The 13,834-nt window shown below is 46.5% G+C and overlaps 1 protein-coding gene across 1 annotated transcript in view; it reads right to left on the reverse strand.

Annotated features, from left to right (window-relative positions):
• The window catches only part of LOC144509412 (uncharacterized), a 254,968-nt gene extending 244,193 nt beyond the window's left edge, over nucleotides 1-10,775 (reverse strand). The window contains exon 1 of the mRNA XM_078238257.1: nucleotides 10,383-10,775. Within this exon, the coding sequence (XP_078094383.1) occupies nucleotides 10,383-10,439 (57 nt within the window). The 5' untranslated portion in view covers nucleotides 10,440-10,775. The remainder of the gene's footprint in view (nucleotides 1-10,382) is intronic.
• Nucleotides 10,776-13,834: the final 3,059 nt, after the last annotated feature.

Below are 13,834 nucleotides of genomic sequence, written 5' to 3' on the forward strand. Positions count from 1 at the left end.
ACCCAATGTTCAACCAGACGCCAACTCGTAAGAAATGCTTAAATTTCATCCAGTCTCAGTAAAAATAATTTTTGAAAGATCAAAGAACTCGAGGGTTGGTCAGGCTGGTTTTTTTTATTCATTTGTGGGACATGGGCATCCCTGGCTGGGCCCAGCATTTATTGCCCATCCCTAGTTGCCCTTGGAGGGCAATTGAGAATCAACACATTGCTGTGGCTCTGAAGTCACATGTAGACCAGACCAGGTAAGGACATCAGATTTCCTTCCCTAAAGGACATTAGTAAACCAGATGGGTTTTTCCAACAATCCGCAATGGTTTTATGGTCATCAGTAGATTCTTAATTCCAGATTTTTTTGTTAATTGAATTCAAATTCCACCATCTGCTGTGGCAGGATTCGAACCTGGGTCCCCAGCACATAGAAAAAAAAATAAAAAAATAGAAAATAAAATAAAAAAAAAACATTAGCTGAGTTTCTGGATTAATAGTCTAGCAATAATACCACGAGGCCATCACCTCCCCTGTGAAAGCTGTGAAAGATTTCTAATTCCAGGAGGGCGAAAATCGAGGAAGAGAAGATGGGAGAGGGAGAAAAGAGAGGAAGGAGAATGTATGTGAGAGATGGGGAAGAAGTATAGAGAGAGAGAGAGAGATGAAGAGGCGAAAGGAAGATGTCAGGGAGAGAAAGGTAAAGAGGAAGTGGTAGGAGTGGTAGGGCAACACAGTGGCACAGTGGTTAGCACTGCTGCCTCACAGCGCCAGGGACCCGGGTTCAATTCTGGCCTCAAGTCACTGTCTGTGTGGAGTTTGCATGTTCTCCGCGTGTCTGCGTGGGTTTCCTCCCATAGTCCAAAGATGTGCAGGTTAGGTTGATTGGCTAAATTAACCCTAGGGTCAGGGAGATTAGCAGGATAAATGGGTGGGGTGCGGGGAATAGGGCCTGGGTGGGATGTGGTCGGAACAGACCTGATGGGCTGAATGGCCTCCTTCTGTACTGTTGGGATTCTATGAGGAAAAAGGGAGGAAGAAATAGGGGAGTATGAGAGAGGAGGAATTGGGAGGGAGACATAAAGAGGAGGAAGTGCGAAGAGACAGAGAAGGAAGCCTGGAAAGAAAATGGGTTTTGAGTCCAGTTTAAAAATTAAAGTGTGGATCAGTGGCCAAGTAGCTGTCAAGGTCCAACAGACTATCCTTAGAAAGCAAATCTGCCATCGAGAGCCTGTCAGGATCATAATGTGACTGAATTACTGGTGGTTATGGACAGTTGGCACAGCTCAGAACAGTCTTCCCTGATGGTATAAGCCTTATTTGGGGAGAGGGAGGGAGAGGGAGGGATGAACCCCATAATTTTTCTGCTGTATATATACACATTCAAAGGAACATCTGTTTGCTTGCATTGCAGTCAATGCTCTTCGGAAGTAATTTATAAGGTGAAGTGCTTTGAGATGTCAAAGTCTGCGTTCATTTCAAGCTCTTCATTAGCTTTGATCGAAATTCCTGTCGCGACGGTTCAATGGCTGTCTCCTCTTCCTCTGACCTCCGCATGTTTACCACAAGAACCCTCCAATCTCCATCCTCAACCCTCTTCCTCTTCCTCACCGACATCACCTACTGTCATGAGGCTGGCTTCTAATATATGTTGATAACACCCCCAGCCTCCAACAACTCCCTCACCCCCATGAATATCTCTGTGCTGCCTCAGTCCTTAACTTTATGTATGGACAAGCAGGACAATATGCAATTACTACTACAGCTGTGCAAAGCCCTGTTAGACCACATCTGGAGTATTGTGCATAATCCTGGGTACTGCATCTTAGAATAGATACATTGGTCTTGAAAGGAGCAAGTCTTGGGTTCACCAGAATGTTACCAGGACTCCCGGTGACTGGATGAAAGCAAGTTACTGCGGATGCTGGAATCTGAAACCAAAAGAGAAAATGCTGGAAAATCTCAGCAGGTCTGGCAGCATCTGTAAGGAGAGACAAAGGGTCATCTGGACTCGAAACATCAGCTCTTTTCTCTCCGTACAGATGCTGCCAGACCTGCTGAGATTTTCCAGCATTTTCTCTTTTGGCTCCAGATGACTGGATTATGAGGAGAGATTACACAAACTCGCTTTGCATTTTCTAGGCTATAAAAGGATTAGGGATGAATTCATTCAGATGTTCCGGCTTTTGAAAATAATTGATGTCAGATCTGGAAGAATTTCACACAAGGGGAGATAACCTTTTCCTCCACATTGACGCTATAGTTAAGAAAGCCCACCAACCCCTCTACTTTCTCAGAAGACTAAGGAAATTTGGCATGTCAGCTACGACTGTCATCAACTTTTACAGATGCACCATAGAAAGCATCCTTTCCGGATGTATCACAGCTTGGTATGGCTCCTGCTCTGACCAAGACAGCAAAAAACTATAAAGGGTCGTGAACGAAACCTAGTCCCATCACGCAAATCAGCCTCCCATCCATTGACTCTGTCTACACTTCCCACTGCCTTGGAAAAGCAGCCAACATAATCAAGACCCCACATACCCTGGAAATATTCTCTCCAACCTTCTTCTATTGGGAAAAAGATACAAAGACATGTGATCATGTATCAACCGACTCAAGAACTGCTTCTTCCCTGCTGCTGTCAGACTTTTGAATGGACCTACCTTGCATTAAATTGATCTTTCTCTACACCCTAGCTATGACTGTAACACCACATTCTGCACTCTCCCCTTTCCTTCTCCCCTATGTACTATATGAATGGTATGCTTTTTCTGTACAGTGCACAAGAAACAATACTTTTTATTGTATACTAATACAGGTGACAATAATAAATCAAATCAAAAAATCAGAGTCAAACCATTCAAGAGAGTATGGGGAAGATTTCTTCATTCAAGGCTGACACCTCACTGCCAGTACGGAGGGACTGCTGCACTGTCACAGATGCTGCCTCTCAAGCGAGACATGAAACTGAGGCTCTGCCTCTCCTGTCAAGGGGAAGTCTGCCCAATGGTTTGATTCTCTGGTAGCCAACATCACTAAAACCAGATCTTCTTATCATTTAAACCAAGGATTCATAGAATCCCTACAGTGCAGAAGGAGGCCATTCGGCCCATCGAGTCTGCACCAACAACAATCCCACCCAAGCCCTATCCCCGTAACCCCATTCATTTACCTGCTCATCTCTCTAACCTACGCATCCCGCGACTCTAAGGGTCAATTTAGCATGGCCAATCCACCTAACCTGCGCATCTTTGGACTGTGGGAGGAAACCAGAGCACCCGGAGGAAACCCACAAAGACACAGGGAGAACGTGCAAACTCCACACAGACAGTGACCCAAGCCGGGAATCGAACCCAAGTCTCTGGAGCTGTGAGGCAGCAGTGCTAACCACTGCTCCACCATGCCCCCCCAAGAACAAAGAATAAAGAAAATTACAGCACAGGAACAGGCCCTTCGGCCCTCCAAGCCTGCACCGACAATGCTGCCCATCTGAACTAAAATCCCCTACCCTTCCGGGGACCATATCCCTCTATTCCCTCCCTATTCATGTATTTGTCCAGACACCAAGTTTCTCCAACCTCTCTTCATAGCTAATACCCTCCATACCAGTCAACATCCTGGTAAATCTTTTCTGTACCCTCTCCAAAGCCTCCACATCCTTCTGGTAGTGCGGCGGCCAGAATTGAACACTATATTCCAGATGCGGCCTAACCAAGGTTCTATAAAGCTGCAACATGACTTGCCAATTTTTAAACTCAATGCCCCGACCAATGAAGGCAAGCATGCCGTATGCCTTCTTGACTACCTTCTCCACCTGCATTGCCACTTTCAGTGACCTGTGTATCTGTACACCCAGATCCCTCTGCCTATCAATACTCTTAAGGGTTCTGCCATTTACTGTATATTTCCCATCTGTATTAGACCTTCCAAAATGCATTACCTCACGTAACCATTTCTGATGATAGGATCTAGTTGTGAGTAAATAGGCTGCTGTGTGCCCCAGCATTATAATAATATCCAGACTCAAAATGCCTTATTGACTGGAAAGTGCACTGGGACATCCTGTGGTCATGAAAAGTGCGACATAAGTACAAGCTCCAGTTACTTTCTTTACCTCAATAACCTGTTCCCACTCCGCCACCCCCCGTATCCCTCTTTCCTCATTGGGACGAGAGCCTTTAGCTACCTCGGCTGCAATTCCCTCCTTTAACAGCCATCGTTAAATTAAACTAAATTAAATTAGCTGAGGAAAGATTTCTCTTCCCAGAGGGGAGTGAATCTGGGGAATTCTTTACCACAGAGGGCTGCAGAGGCTGGGTCATTAAGTACATTCAAGGTTGAGTTATCAGGAAGGGAATCAAGGGATAAGGTGGAAAAGTGGAGTTGAGGATCATCATATCAGATCAGCCCCAGTGAGCGGCGGAACAGAATCGATGGGCCGAATGGCCTACTTCTGCCCCTACATCTTATGGCCTCCCACTCCTTCCTACAAACACCTTTCGTAACTCAGTGTCATTTCATTTCCATTTAGTGCTTCCATGAAAAGGTGCTACGTAACAACTTGCATTAATCTAGCACCTTTAATGCATTAAAATGTCCCAAGGTTCTTCAGAAGAGCAATTGTCAAAGAAAGCTTAGCACCAAGCCGCATGATGAGATCTTAGCACAGGTCACCAAGAGCCTGCTCTGACAGTTAGATCTTAAGGAGTGTCTTAAAAGGTGAGAAAGAGAGATAAAGAGCGGGAGCAATTCAGAGAGGGAATTCCAGAGCTCACTATTCGGCAGCTGAAAGCAGGAGAATTCTCAAGAGGCCAGAGTTGGAGAAACGCATCAATCTTAGCGGTTTATAGGATTGGATAAGGTTACAGAGGTAGGGTGGGAGTAAGCTTGTCAAGGAACCTGAACACAAGAACGAGAATTTTAAAATAAAGGTATTGTTGGACTGGGAGCCAGTGTGGGTCAGAGAGGACTGCAGGGCGATGGATAATTGGGACCCGGGGTGAGTTAGGATACAGGCTACAGAATGTTGGCTGCAAGAGTTTAAATGCAAGTCGGTATCGCTGTAAACACTTGAAAGCAAAACAAAAATCAATGCCAACCCCTATTTGCAAATGATTGACTGGTGAAAGTCTACTGGGCAGACCGTGGATTTCTCCAATCTACTATCCAGCAAGGTGACATGCCTGGTACTGACGTGAGTTTGCATATTTGAAACCTTAATAAGAATCACGGAATTTGCTCATTTAATCCCAGAAAGGTTGGAGATTGATTTCTCCCCACCACCAGGCATTTACAGATATTCCAATTAAACACAAACGACAGTGTAAATCAGATGAAAGCTCAGACTGTTAATGGATTGGAACAGCTCTCACAGGAGAACTATACTGCTTTTCCACATTTTTAATTTGTAAGAATTGTCACAGCTTTTTGAATCAGTCTCTATAGTTAGCTGCCTCTGAGCCCATCGCTTTGCATTAATCTACACACTTACCAAATTTGCAGGTTTAAAATTTGACTATTTAGCAGAAATTCTATCAAATGTGAATTAAATTAAAGTACTCATTCTATCTTTCGCAAGCCCCCCCTCTTGCATTTTGCTTCAGGAAGGAAAACTCACATTTATACACCATTTCCCGCAGCATTAGAATCTCCCAAAACACTTTACAGTGAATGAAGAACTTCTTAAAAGCAATAATTTTATGAGTAATTGATTGGAATTTAAGAAAAGCAACAACCACTTTGCAGACAGTGCGATCCCCAAAATAGGGATGAAATATCACCCATTTTTGTGTGCTGTTTGATAGATAAGTTTTAAGTTTAAAATGTATTTATTAGTGTCACAAGTAGGCTTACATTCACACTGCAATGAAGTTACTGTGAAATTCCCCAAGTCGCCACCTATTCGGGTACACTGAGGGAGAATTTAGCATGGTCAATGCATCTAACCAGCACGTCTTTCGCACTGTGAGCACCCAGAGGAAACCCACGCAGACACAGAGAAAACGTGCAGACTCCGCACAGACAGTGACCCAAGCCGGGAATTAAACCCGGGTCCCTGGTGCTGTGAGCCAGCAGTGCTAACCACTGTGTCACCGTGCCACCAGCCAGGGTAAACTCTCCTCCCCATCTTCAAAATAGAGATCTTTCACATCCACCTAAAGGGGCAGACAGTGCCTGGTTTCAATGCTTCATCAGAAAGACAGCACCTCTGGCAGTGCAGCACTGCGATGGAGCGTCAGCCTGGATTATGTGTCCAAGTTCTGGAGTGGGATTTGAACCCAAAGTCTTCTGACCCAGTCATAAGAGAGTTATCAACTGAACCTTTTATGTACAAAAGCCCTGATGTCTTGATGGGGTAAGACAGCACATAACCGAACCATACATGGAGTGAAACCCATTGTCAATTCCTTGCCTGGGATGAATTTGCTTATCTTACAGTAGACCATCGTGCCACTACACTGCAAGTGGAAGGTTAGCAAGGTTTCCCGCTCCTAGTTATCACCTCAACACCCCTTTGCTGAAACATATTCAGAGGTGGGTTCACAGTGAGCCTTGTCTGTGATGCCTTCCGTGGCCAAATAGCTGGGGAGGAGGCAAGAATTCCATTGGTCACTAGACATAGCAAGAGCATTAATGCATCCAAAAAGTGTTGCTGTTCTCAGTGCTGGTCACACTTTCCCTTCCCACTTCACCATCGTGAGGGAGTGCTGAAGCTGGGAATACAAAGCCTCCTCACCGTCAATTGATGGCTTCAAGATGAGGAAGAGAGGAAGTTAAAGAGGACCAGCAAGGTAAATTATCATTTTAAATGGCCATGAAGCAGCCCTTCAGAAACAGAATAAGGAAAAATTGCTGAATGCATAGAATCCCACAGTGCAGAAGGAGGCCATTCAGCCCATCGAGTCTGCACCGACCACAATCCCATCCAGGCCCTATCCTCACAACCCCATGCATTTACCCCAGCTACTCCCCCTGACTGAATTATGAACAGGACGTTCACATCTAAATCGCATTACTATCTAAACATATATTTCTTCCTCGATGTCATAGGTTTGAAGTTAAAATAACAGACGGAGCCTGGCAGTCACTGACATACATGGCTGTTATTAGATTACAGCCTTCAGTTACTCTCTGGCATCAGATCTGTTTGTGATCTCTCCTTTTAGGCAGTTTTAATTTGTTTTGCATCAGTAGTGACCACTTGGAGAAAGCGCTAATCCCATCCCACTGCACAGTGTGTCTGGAGGATTAAAGCTACAGGTTAATCAATACAGAACCAGTAGGAGAGAGAAACTTTTGTGTACAGTAAGTGTAACCGCGAATGACGTGGACTCTTAAAGTGGGCCCCTGCCCCAGGTCACTCTGGTGGGGCCCACCATTCAGCTACCTTTGCTTCAAGATGGAATAGGCCAGCACATATGTGGGGAGTTGAAAAGCGTGGGAAGACACCTCCTTCCCCGCGGCTTTGAAGCAGTTTAACGGGCGAGGGATTTATTACGTGTTACACAGTTTTGTCTCAGGTGGGTTGCTCCAGATGTAATAAACAGATTTTGATCTCTTTTATAGGCTACAGGTGGGACTGAAATATAGACACTTGCTCACATAACATAGCCCACACAGGCTCATAAAACATGGGTTATTGAGGTCAACTGGAGTACAGTAACTTTGGATTGGTGCCAGTTCTATTGTGCCTGTATTTCCTCAGACATGAATCATCTGGAGCTGCAATTGAGACTTGAATTATATGCCCGAATTAAACATTATGCACACAGGGAACAGTCAGAGGAGTACACGCAGTGGATGGCATTTCACTCTTCATGTATATACATATATAGCAATCCAGTAATCTACTTCACAAAGATCCAGTCAGTCGCCACTGGACTGCCCCAGGAAGAATGGCATCAGCCTCCCAACCGGGACTTTGCTGGATATTAATGAAGAGGAAGAAGCTTGGCTTTCAATTGGTTCGTTTTGGTCGAACAGAGCCTGCATTTAGATCCAGATCTGCTGCTTTCCATTCGAATGAGGATTCCACAATAACTCCAGTCAGCGGAGAATCAGCACAACCTCCATTTGACCAAACCCTGCCAGTGGTCAGCCATGACACACCGGATTGTTTTTCTGAGGGTTGTCGGGGTTGTAGGGGGTGTGGGGGGGGGGGGGGGGGGGGGGGGGGTAATGGAGGGTGTGTGGATGGTGTGTGGGGAGGGGGGGGCGTGGAGTGCTATGGGGCGGGGTGTGTGAGGATGGGGGTGGAATGTGTGGGGTGGTGGTATGGGGGAGTGAAGGATGTGGGAAGTGGTGTGTGTGTGTGGGGGATATGTTATGAGTGGTGGGGTGGAGAGGGTGATATGGAGGTGGGATGGATAGGGAGTGTGTGGGGGGTGGGGTGTGTGGGGGTTGGGGTGGGGGTGGGGTGTGGGGGGGGTGGGGGTGGGGTGTGTGGGAGTTGGGGTGGGGTGTGTGGGGATTGGGATGGGTGGGGGTAGAGAGGGTGTGGGGGTAAAGGGTGGGGGTGGGGGGGTGGGGATGTGTGGGGTGCGTGGGGTGTGTGAGGAGTGTGGGGTGTGTAGGGGTGGGGATGTGTGGGGGTGGGGGTGTGGGGGTGGGGGTTTGGGGTGCACAGTTTTAACTCTTCGCATCTTAAAGGAAAGTAAAGGAAGAATCTGCATCTCCTTCATGGCCTCAGGGTGGCTCCAAAGTGCTTTGTTCTTTCTGAAGTGTCGTCTCAGTTGTAACTTGGCGGAATGTGGCAGCCAATTTGCGCACAGAAAGCTCCCACAGTGCTGGGATAGTCACAGAAAATTTACAACATAGAAGGGGGCCATTTGGCCCATCGTGTCTCTGCCAGCCTAATGAACAGATCATCTGTTTTGGTGTTGCTGGTTGGAGGATAAATATTGGCCAGGTCACCAGGAATAATAACACCCCAGCTCCTCCACAAAACAGTGGCCTGGGATCGTATACGTCCACCTGGGAGAATAGAGAGCGCCTCAGTTTAACAACTGGTCCAGAAGATGGGACCTCGGAAAGTGCTACACTTCCCTCAGTGCTTCACTTCCCTCAGTACGGCATGGAGGTTTCAGCCTAGACCATGTGCTCAGCCTCTGGGATAGGACTGTCAGGGTAAGAGTGTTATCACTGAACTATCACTGCGATCGAAACATTGCCACCACACTGCAGAGTAAATGTAAGCTTTCAATATTTTCTCCCTGGCACAGTATAAATGTTTGTTTTCTTCATACACCGTACAACAATCAGTATGATGTAAACTCATTGATAGACTGGGTTAATACAGTAAGAAAACTCTGCAAGTAGCCTGCATCCCTTCCAATTATTCATGGTAAATTAAAGGTTAACAGCTCCAAAATTAAGCAAATGACACCAACCAGAGAACAGAAATCTCACTGCCCGCGAATTCAATCACTCTCTGAAGCTGGATTGGAGAGAGTGAGAGAGAGGAGACAAGAGAGAGAGAGACAGAGACAGAGTGAGAAGAGAAGAAGAGATGAGTGAGAAAGAAGGGATGAGAGAAAAAGGAATAAGAGAAGGAATGAGAGAGAGAAGAGATGAGAGAAGGGATGAGAGAGAGAAGGGATAAGGGTGAAAAAGAAGGAATGAGGGTGAGAGAGAGATGAGAGAGAGGGATGAGAGAGAGAAGGAATGAGAGTGAAAAAGAAGGAATGAGGGTGAGAGAGAGAGATGAGAGAGAGAAGGAATGAGAGAGAAGGAATGAGAGAGAGAAGGGATGAGAGAAGGGATGAGAGAGAGAAGGGATAAGGGTGAAAAAGAAGGAAAGAGGGTGAGAGAGAGATGAGAGAGAGGAATGAGAGAGAAGGAATGAGAGAAGGAATGAGAGAGAGAAGAAATGAGAGAAGGGATGAGAGAGAGAAGGAATAGGGGTGAGAAAGAAGGAATGAAGGTGAGAGAGAAGGGATGAGAGAGAGAAGGAATAAGGTTGAGAGAGAAGAGACGAGAGAGAGAGGAGATTGAGAGAGGAGAGGAGACGAGAGAAAGAAAAGGAAGAAGGTGAGAATGAAATGTCAGGAGAAGAGGAGCCTGAATCATTTTTGGAAAGGGTGGGAAAGTGTTGCTGGCAGGAAAGCGGCAGTGATGCAGGGCACACCTGGGACTGCAGCTACCTGACTGTGGGACAGGGTCCCTGGGGAGGGGGTAAATGTGAAATCAAATGCAAATTCAATGCCGGCAGCAATTGCCACTTGTGTCAGGAAAGCGATGGCATTGTCACAGCCTGCAACAATATAAATAGATCGAGGACCAAGCTCTGCTCTCAACACAAGAAGAATGGGCAGCTTCATTCTGAAAGCTGCAGCAAACATTTCATTCAGTCACTCCCAGTGTAACAATATCAGCAGCTGAGGTGTCACTTACCCACACAACGTCGCACAGCCATAGCAGGCACAGTAAGAGCGCACTGAGCTTGGACATGATGGGGACACAGGGACAGAGCGGGACAGGATGCACTGGGATTTCTCGGGATCACAATCCCAGCTCCACACGGTGCCTGGCTGTCTTTTGGACGAATCTTCCTCTTTTTTCTCTCTCCTTTATCCCCCTCTTTTCCTCTCTCCCCCTCTTGCTCCTTCTCTGGCGGCAGGGTGGAGGTGGCTTGATAATCTCTCTCCGCTCTCCCTCGCCTCTCTGGTCCGATCTCAGCGATCCGGAGCCACTTCAGGATTTGAGAGAGGAGGGTTTCTATTTCTCTTTCTGCCTCCGCCGACGGCTCACAACCTCTCTCTCTCCTCTCTCCTCTCTCTCCCTCTCCTTCTCTATCTCGGTGCAGATAAACTGTACCGATCCGCCCCCAACTCACTCTGGATATAGAGAGAGATCAGCAAGGAATTAACTTGTATGCAATCCAACCTGCCCTCTGCAGGCTGGGCACTTACCCACACAGTATTAACCTTCCTTCATTGCTTTTTATTTCTGCCTGCTGTCTGTGGACACACACTCATAGCCTGCTGAGAATTTACAGCATTTTTCTCTCCCCTTTTTTAATGTTCAGATTTCCAGTATTGAGCTTTGTTTTAAGGTGAGGGGTTAGAATAGAATAGAATCCCAACAGTGCAGAAGAGGCCATTCGGCCCATCATGTCTGCACTGACTCTTTGACAGAGTATCTAACCCAGACTGCCTTCCCCACCCTATCCCGGTAACCCTGTGTATTTACCATGGCCCATTCACCCACCTGGCACAGTGCTACCTCACAGTGCCAGGGATGTGGGTTCGATCCTCGGCTTGGGTCACTGTCTGTGCGGAGTCTGCACGTTCTCCCCGTGTCTGCGTGGGTTTCCTCGGGGTGCTCTGGTTTCCTCCCACACTCCAGAGATGACCATGGTAAATTGACCCTTCTGTCAGGAGGATTAGCAGGGTAAATAAGTGGGGTTATGGGGATAGGGCCTGGGTGGGATTGTAGTTGGTGCAAACTCAATGGGTCGAATGGCCTCCTTCTGCACTGTAGGGATTCTATGATTCTACGTGCTGGTTAGGTGGATTGGTCATGCTAAAATCTCCCTCAGTGTACCCCTCAGTGAACAGGCGCCAGAGTGTGGCGACTGGGGGATTTTCACAGTAACTTCATTGCAGTGTTAATGTAAGCCTACTTGTGACACTAATAAATAAACTTTATCTAACCTGCACATCTTTGGACAATAAGGGGCAATTTAGCATGGTCAATCCATCTAACCTGCACATCTTTGGATACTGGGAGGAAACCGGAGCACCCGGAGGAAACCCACGCAGACATGGGGAGAATGTGCAAACTCCACACAGACAGTGACCCAAGGCTGGAATTGAACTTCGGTCCCAGGCGCTGTGAGGCAGCAGTGATAACCACTGTGCCACCAGGCTTGGCACCTTGTTGGATAAAACATAATCAAGGGAAAGATAAACTCTTTATTTGTTTAAAAAGATGACCATCACCCTCAAATCTCCCTGCATATTTCATAAAATCATAGAATCACACAGTGCAGAAGAGGCCCTTTGGCCCGTCAAGTCTGTACCAACACATGAGCAATACCTGAACTTCCACTTAATCCCATCTGCCAGCACTTGGCCCATAGCCCAGAATGTTATGATGTGCCAAGTGCTCATCCAGGTACTTTCTAAAGGATGTGAGGCATCCCGCCTCCACCACCCTCCCAGGCAGCGCATTCCAGACCGTCACCACCCTCTGGGTAAAAAGGGTTTTCCTCAAATCCGCCCATATTTGTGAAAAACTGAAAGTTCTGGAAATGCTCAGCCAGTTTGGCAGCAAGCGGAGTTTTCAGGTCATAAATAAAAACATATTAACATAAGATCTGTAGAAAAGTCACGCAGACTCGAAACGTTAACTCTGTTTCTCTCTCCACAGACGCTGCCTGGCCAGCTGAGTTTATCCAGCACTTCCTGTTTTTATTTCAGATTTCCAGCACCCGCAGTTTTTTGCTTTTGTACATCTTTGTTTTGCCTGTTTGCTAATTCTCTGATGTCACTAGGCTATAGTACAGTCTGTGGAACCTGCAGTACAGGTTCAATAGGAGTCTTCAAAAGGGATAAATACTTGAGAAAGAAAATTGCAGCGATATGCGGAAAGTGAGGGGTGGGCCAGATTGCTCCTATGAAAAACCAGCGCAGACACGATGGGCTGAATGGTCTCACTGGTGTGAGCCAACGTTTATTGCCCATCCCCAATTGCTCTTGAACTTGCTTGACCATTTAAGAGTCACCCAGTTGCTGTGGGTCTGTGGACCAGATAAAGGCTTCACTGGCTTTTAACAACAAAGATCATTGTTAGACTTCCCATTCCAGATTTTTTATTGAATTCAATTTCACCATCTGCTATTGCGGGATTCGAACCCAGAGTATTACCCTGGGTTTCTAAATTACTAGTCCAGCAACAATACCACTACGCCACTGCCTCCCCTGTGCAGTATAATTCTGCTGTGTGTGCTTTTTAAACCCGCTCTCAGATGGGGTTTATTTATGAGGACAGGTTGTAAATTAACCTCTATCGGTGTAACTTCAGCAGGTGAATGGGTGATCTGGCTGGAAAGGTGATCTGATCAGAGGATGGTCTGGTTAGAGGGTGATCTGGTTGGAGGGTGATCTGGTTATAGAGTGATCCAGTTGAAGGATGATCTGGTTGAAGGGCGATCTGGTTGAAGGGTGATCTGGTTGACGGGTGATCTGGTTGGAGGATGATCTGGTTATAGGGTGATCTGGTTGGAGGATGATCTGGTTATAGGGTGGTCTGGTTATAGGGTGATCTGGATGGAGAGTGATCTGGTTGGAGGATGATCTGGTTAGAAGGAGATCTGGTTGAAGGGTGATCCAGTTGAAATGTTTACAGTGTTTGAAGGATTCAGTAGGTATAGATGCAGGGCAATTATTACTTCTTGTGGGGAGGTTCAAGAATCAGGAATATCCTAAAGTTAGAGCTTTAAAGATCACTCTCTGACCAGATCACCCTCCAAAATAGATCACCCTCCAACCAGATCACCCATTCAGCTGCTAAAGTCACACCATTAGAGGTTAATATGCAACCTGTCCTCATAAATTAAATCTCATCTGAGAGCTGGATTAAAAAACACAGAGAGTAGAATTGTACTGCACAGGAGAGGCAGTGGTAATGCGGAGTGGTAATGTTGCTGGACTAGTAATCCAAGAGACCAAGGGTAATGCTCTGGGGACCTAGGTTCGAATCCCGCAATGACAGATGGTGAAATTGAATTCAATAAAAATTGAAAGTCTAACAATGGTCATTGTTGTTAAAACTCAGGGAGGCCTTTAACTGGTCCGCAGATCCACTCTGGGTGATATCAGGAAGCAGCTTCCTACACAAAG

This window comes from Mustelus asterias, chromosome 21 (assembly GCF_964213995.1).
Source record: "Mustelus asterias chromosome 21, sMusAst1.hap1.1, whole genome shotgun sequence".
NCBI classification, from domain to species: domain Eukaryota; kingdom Metazoa; phylum Chordata; class Chondrichthyes; order Carcharhiniformes; family Triakidae; genus Mustelus; species Mustelus asterias.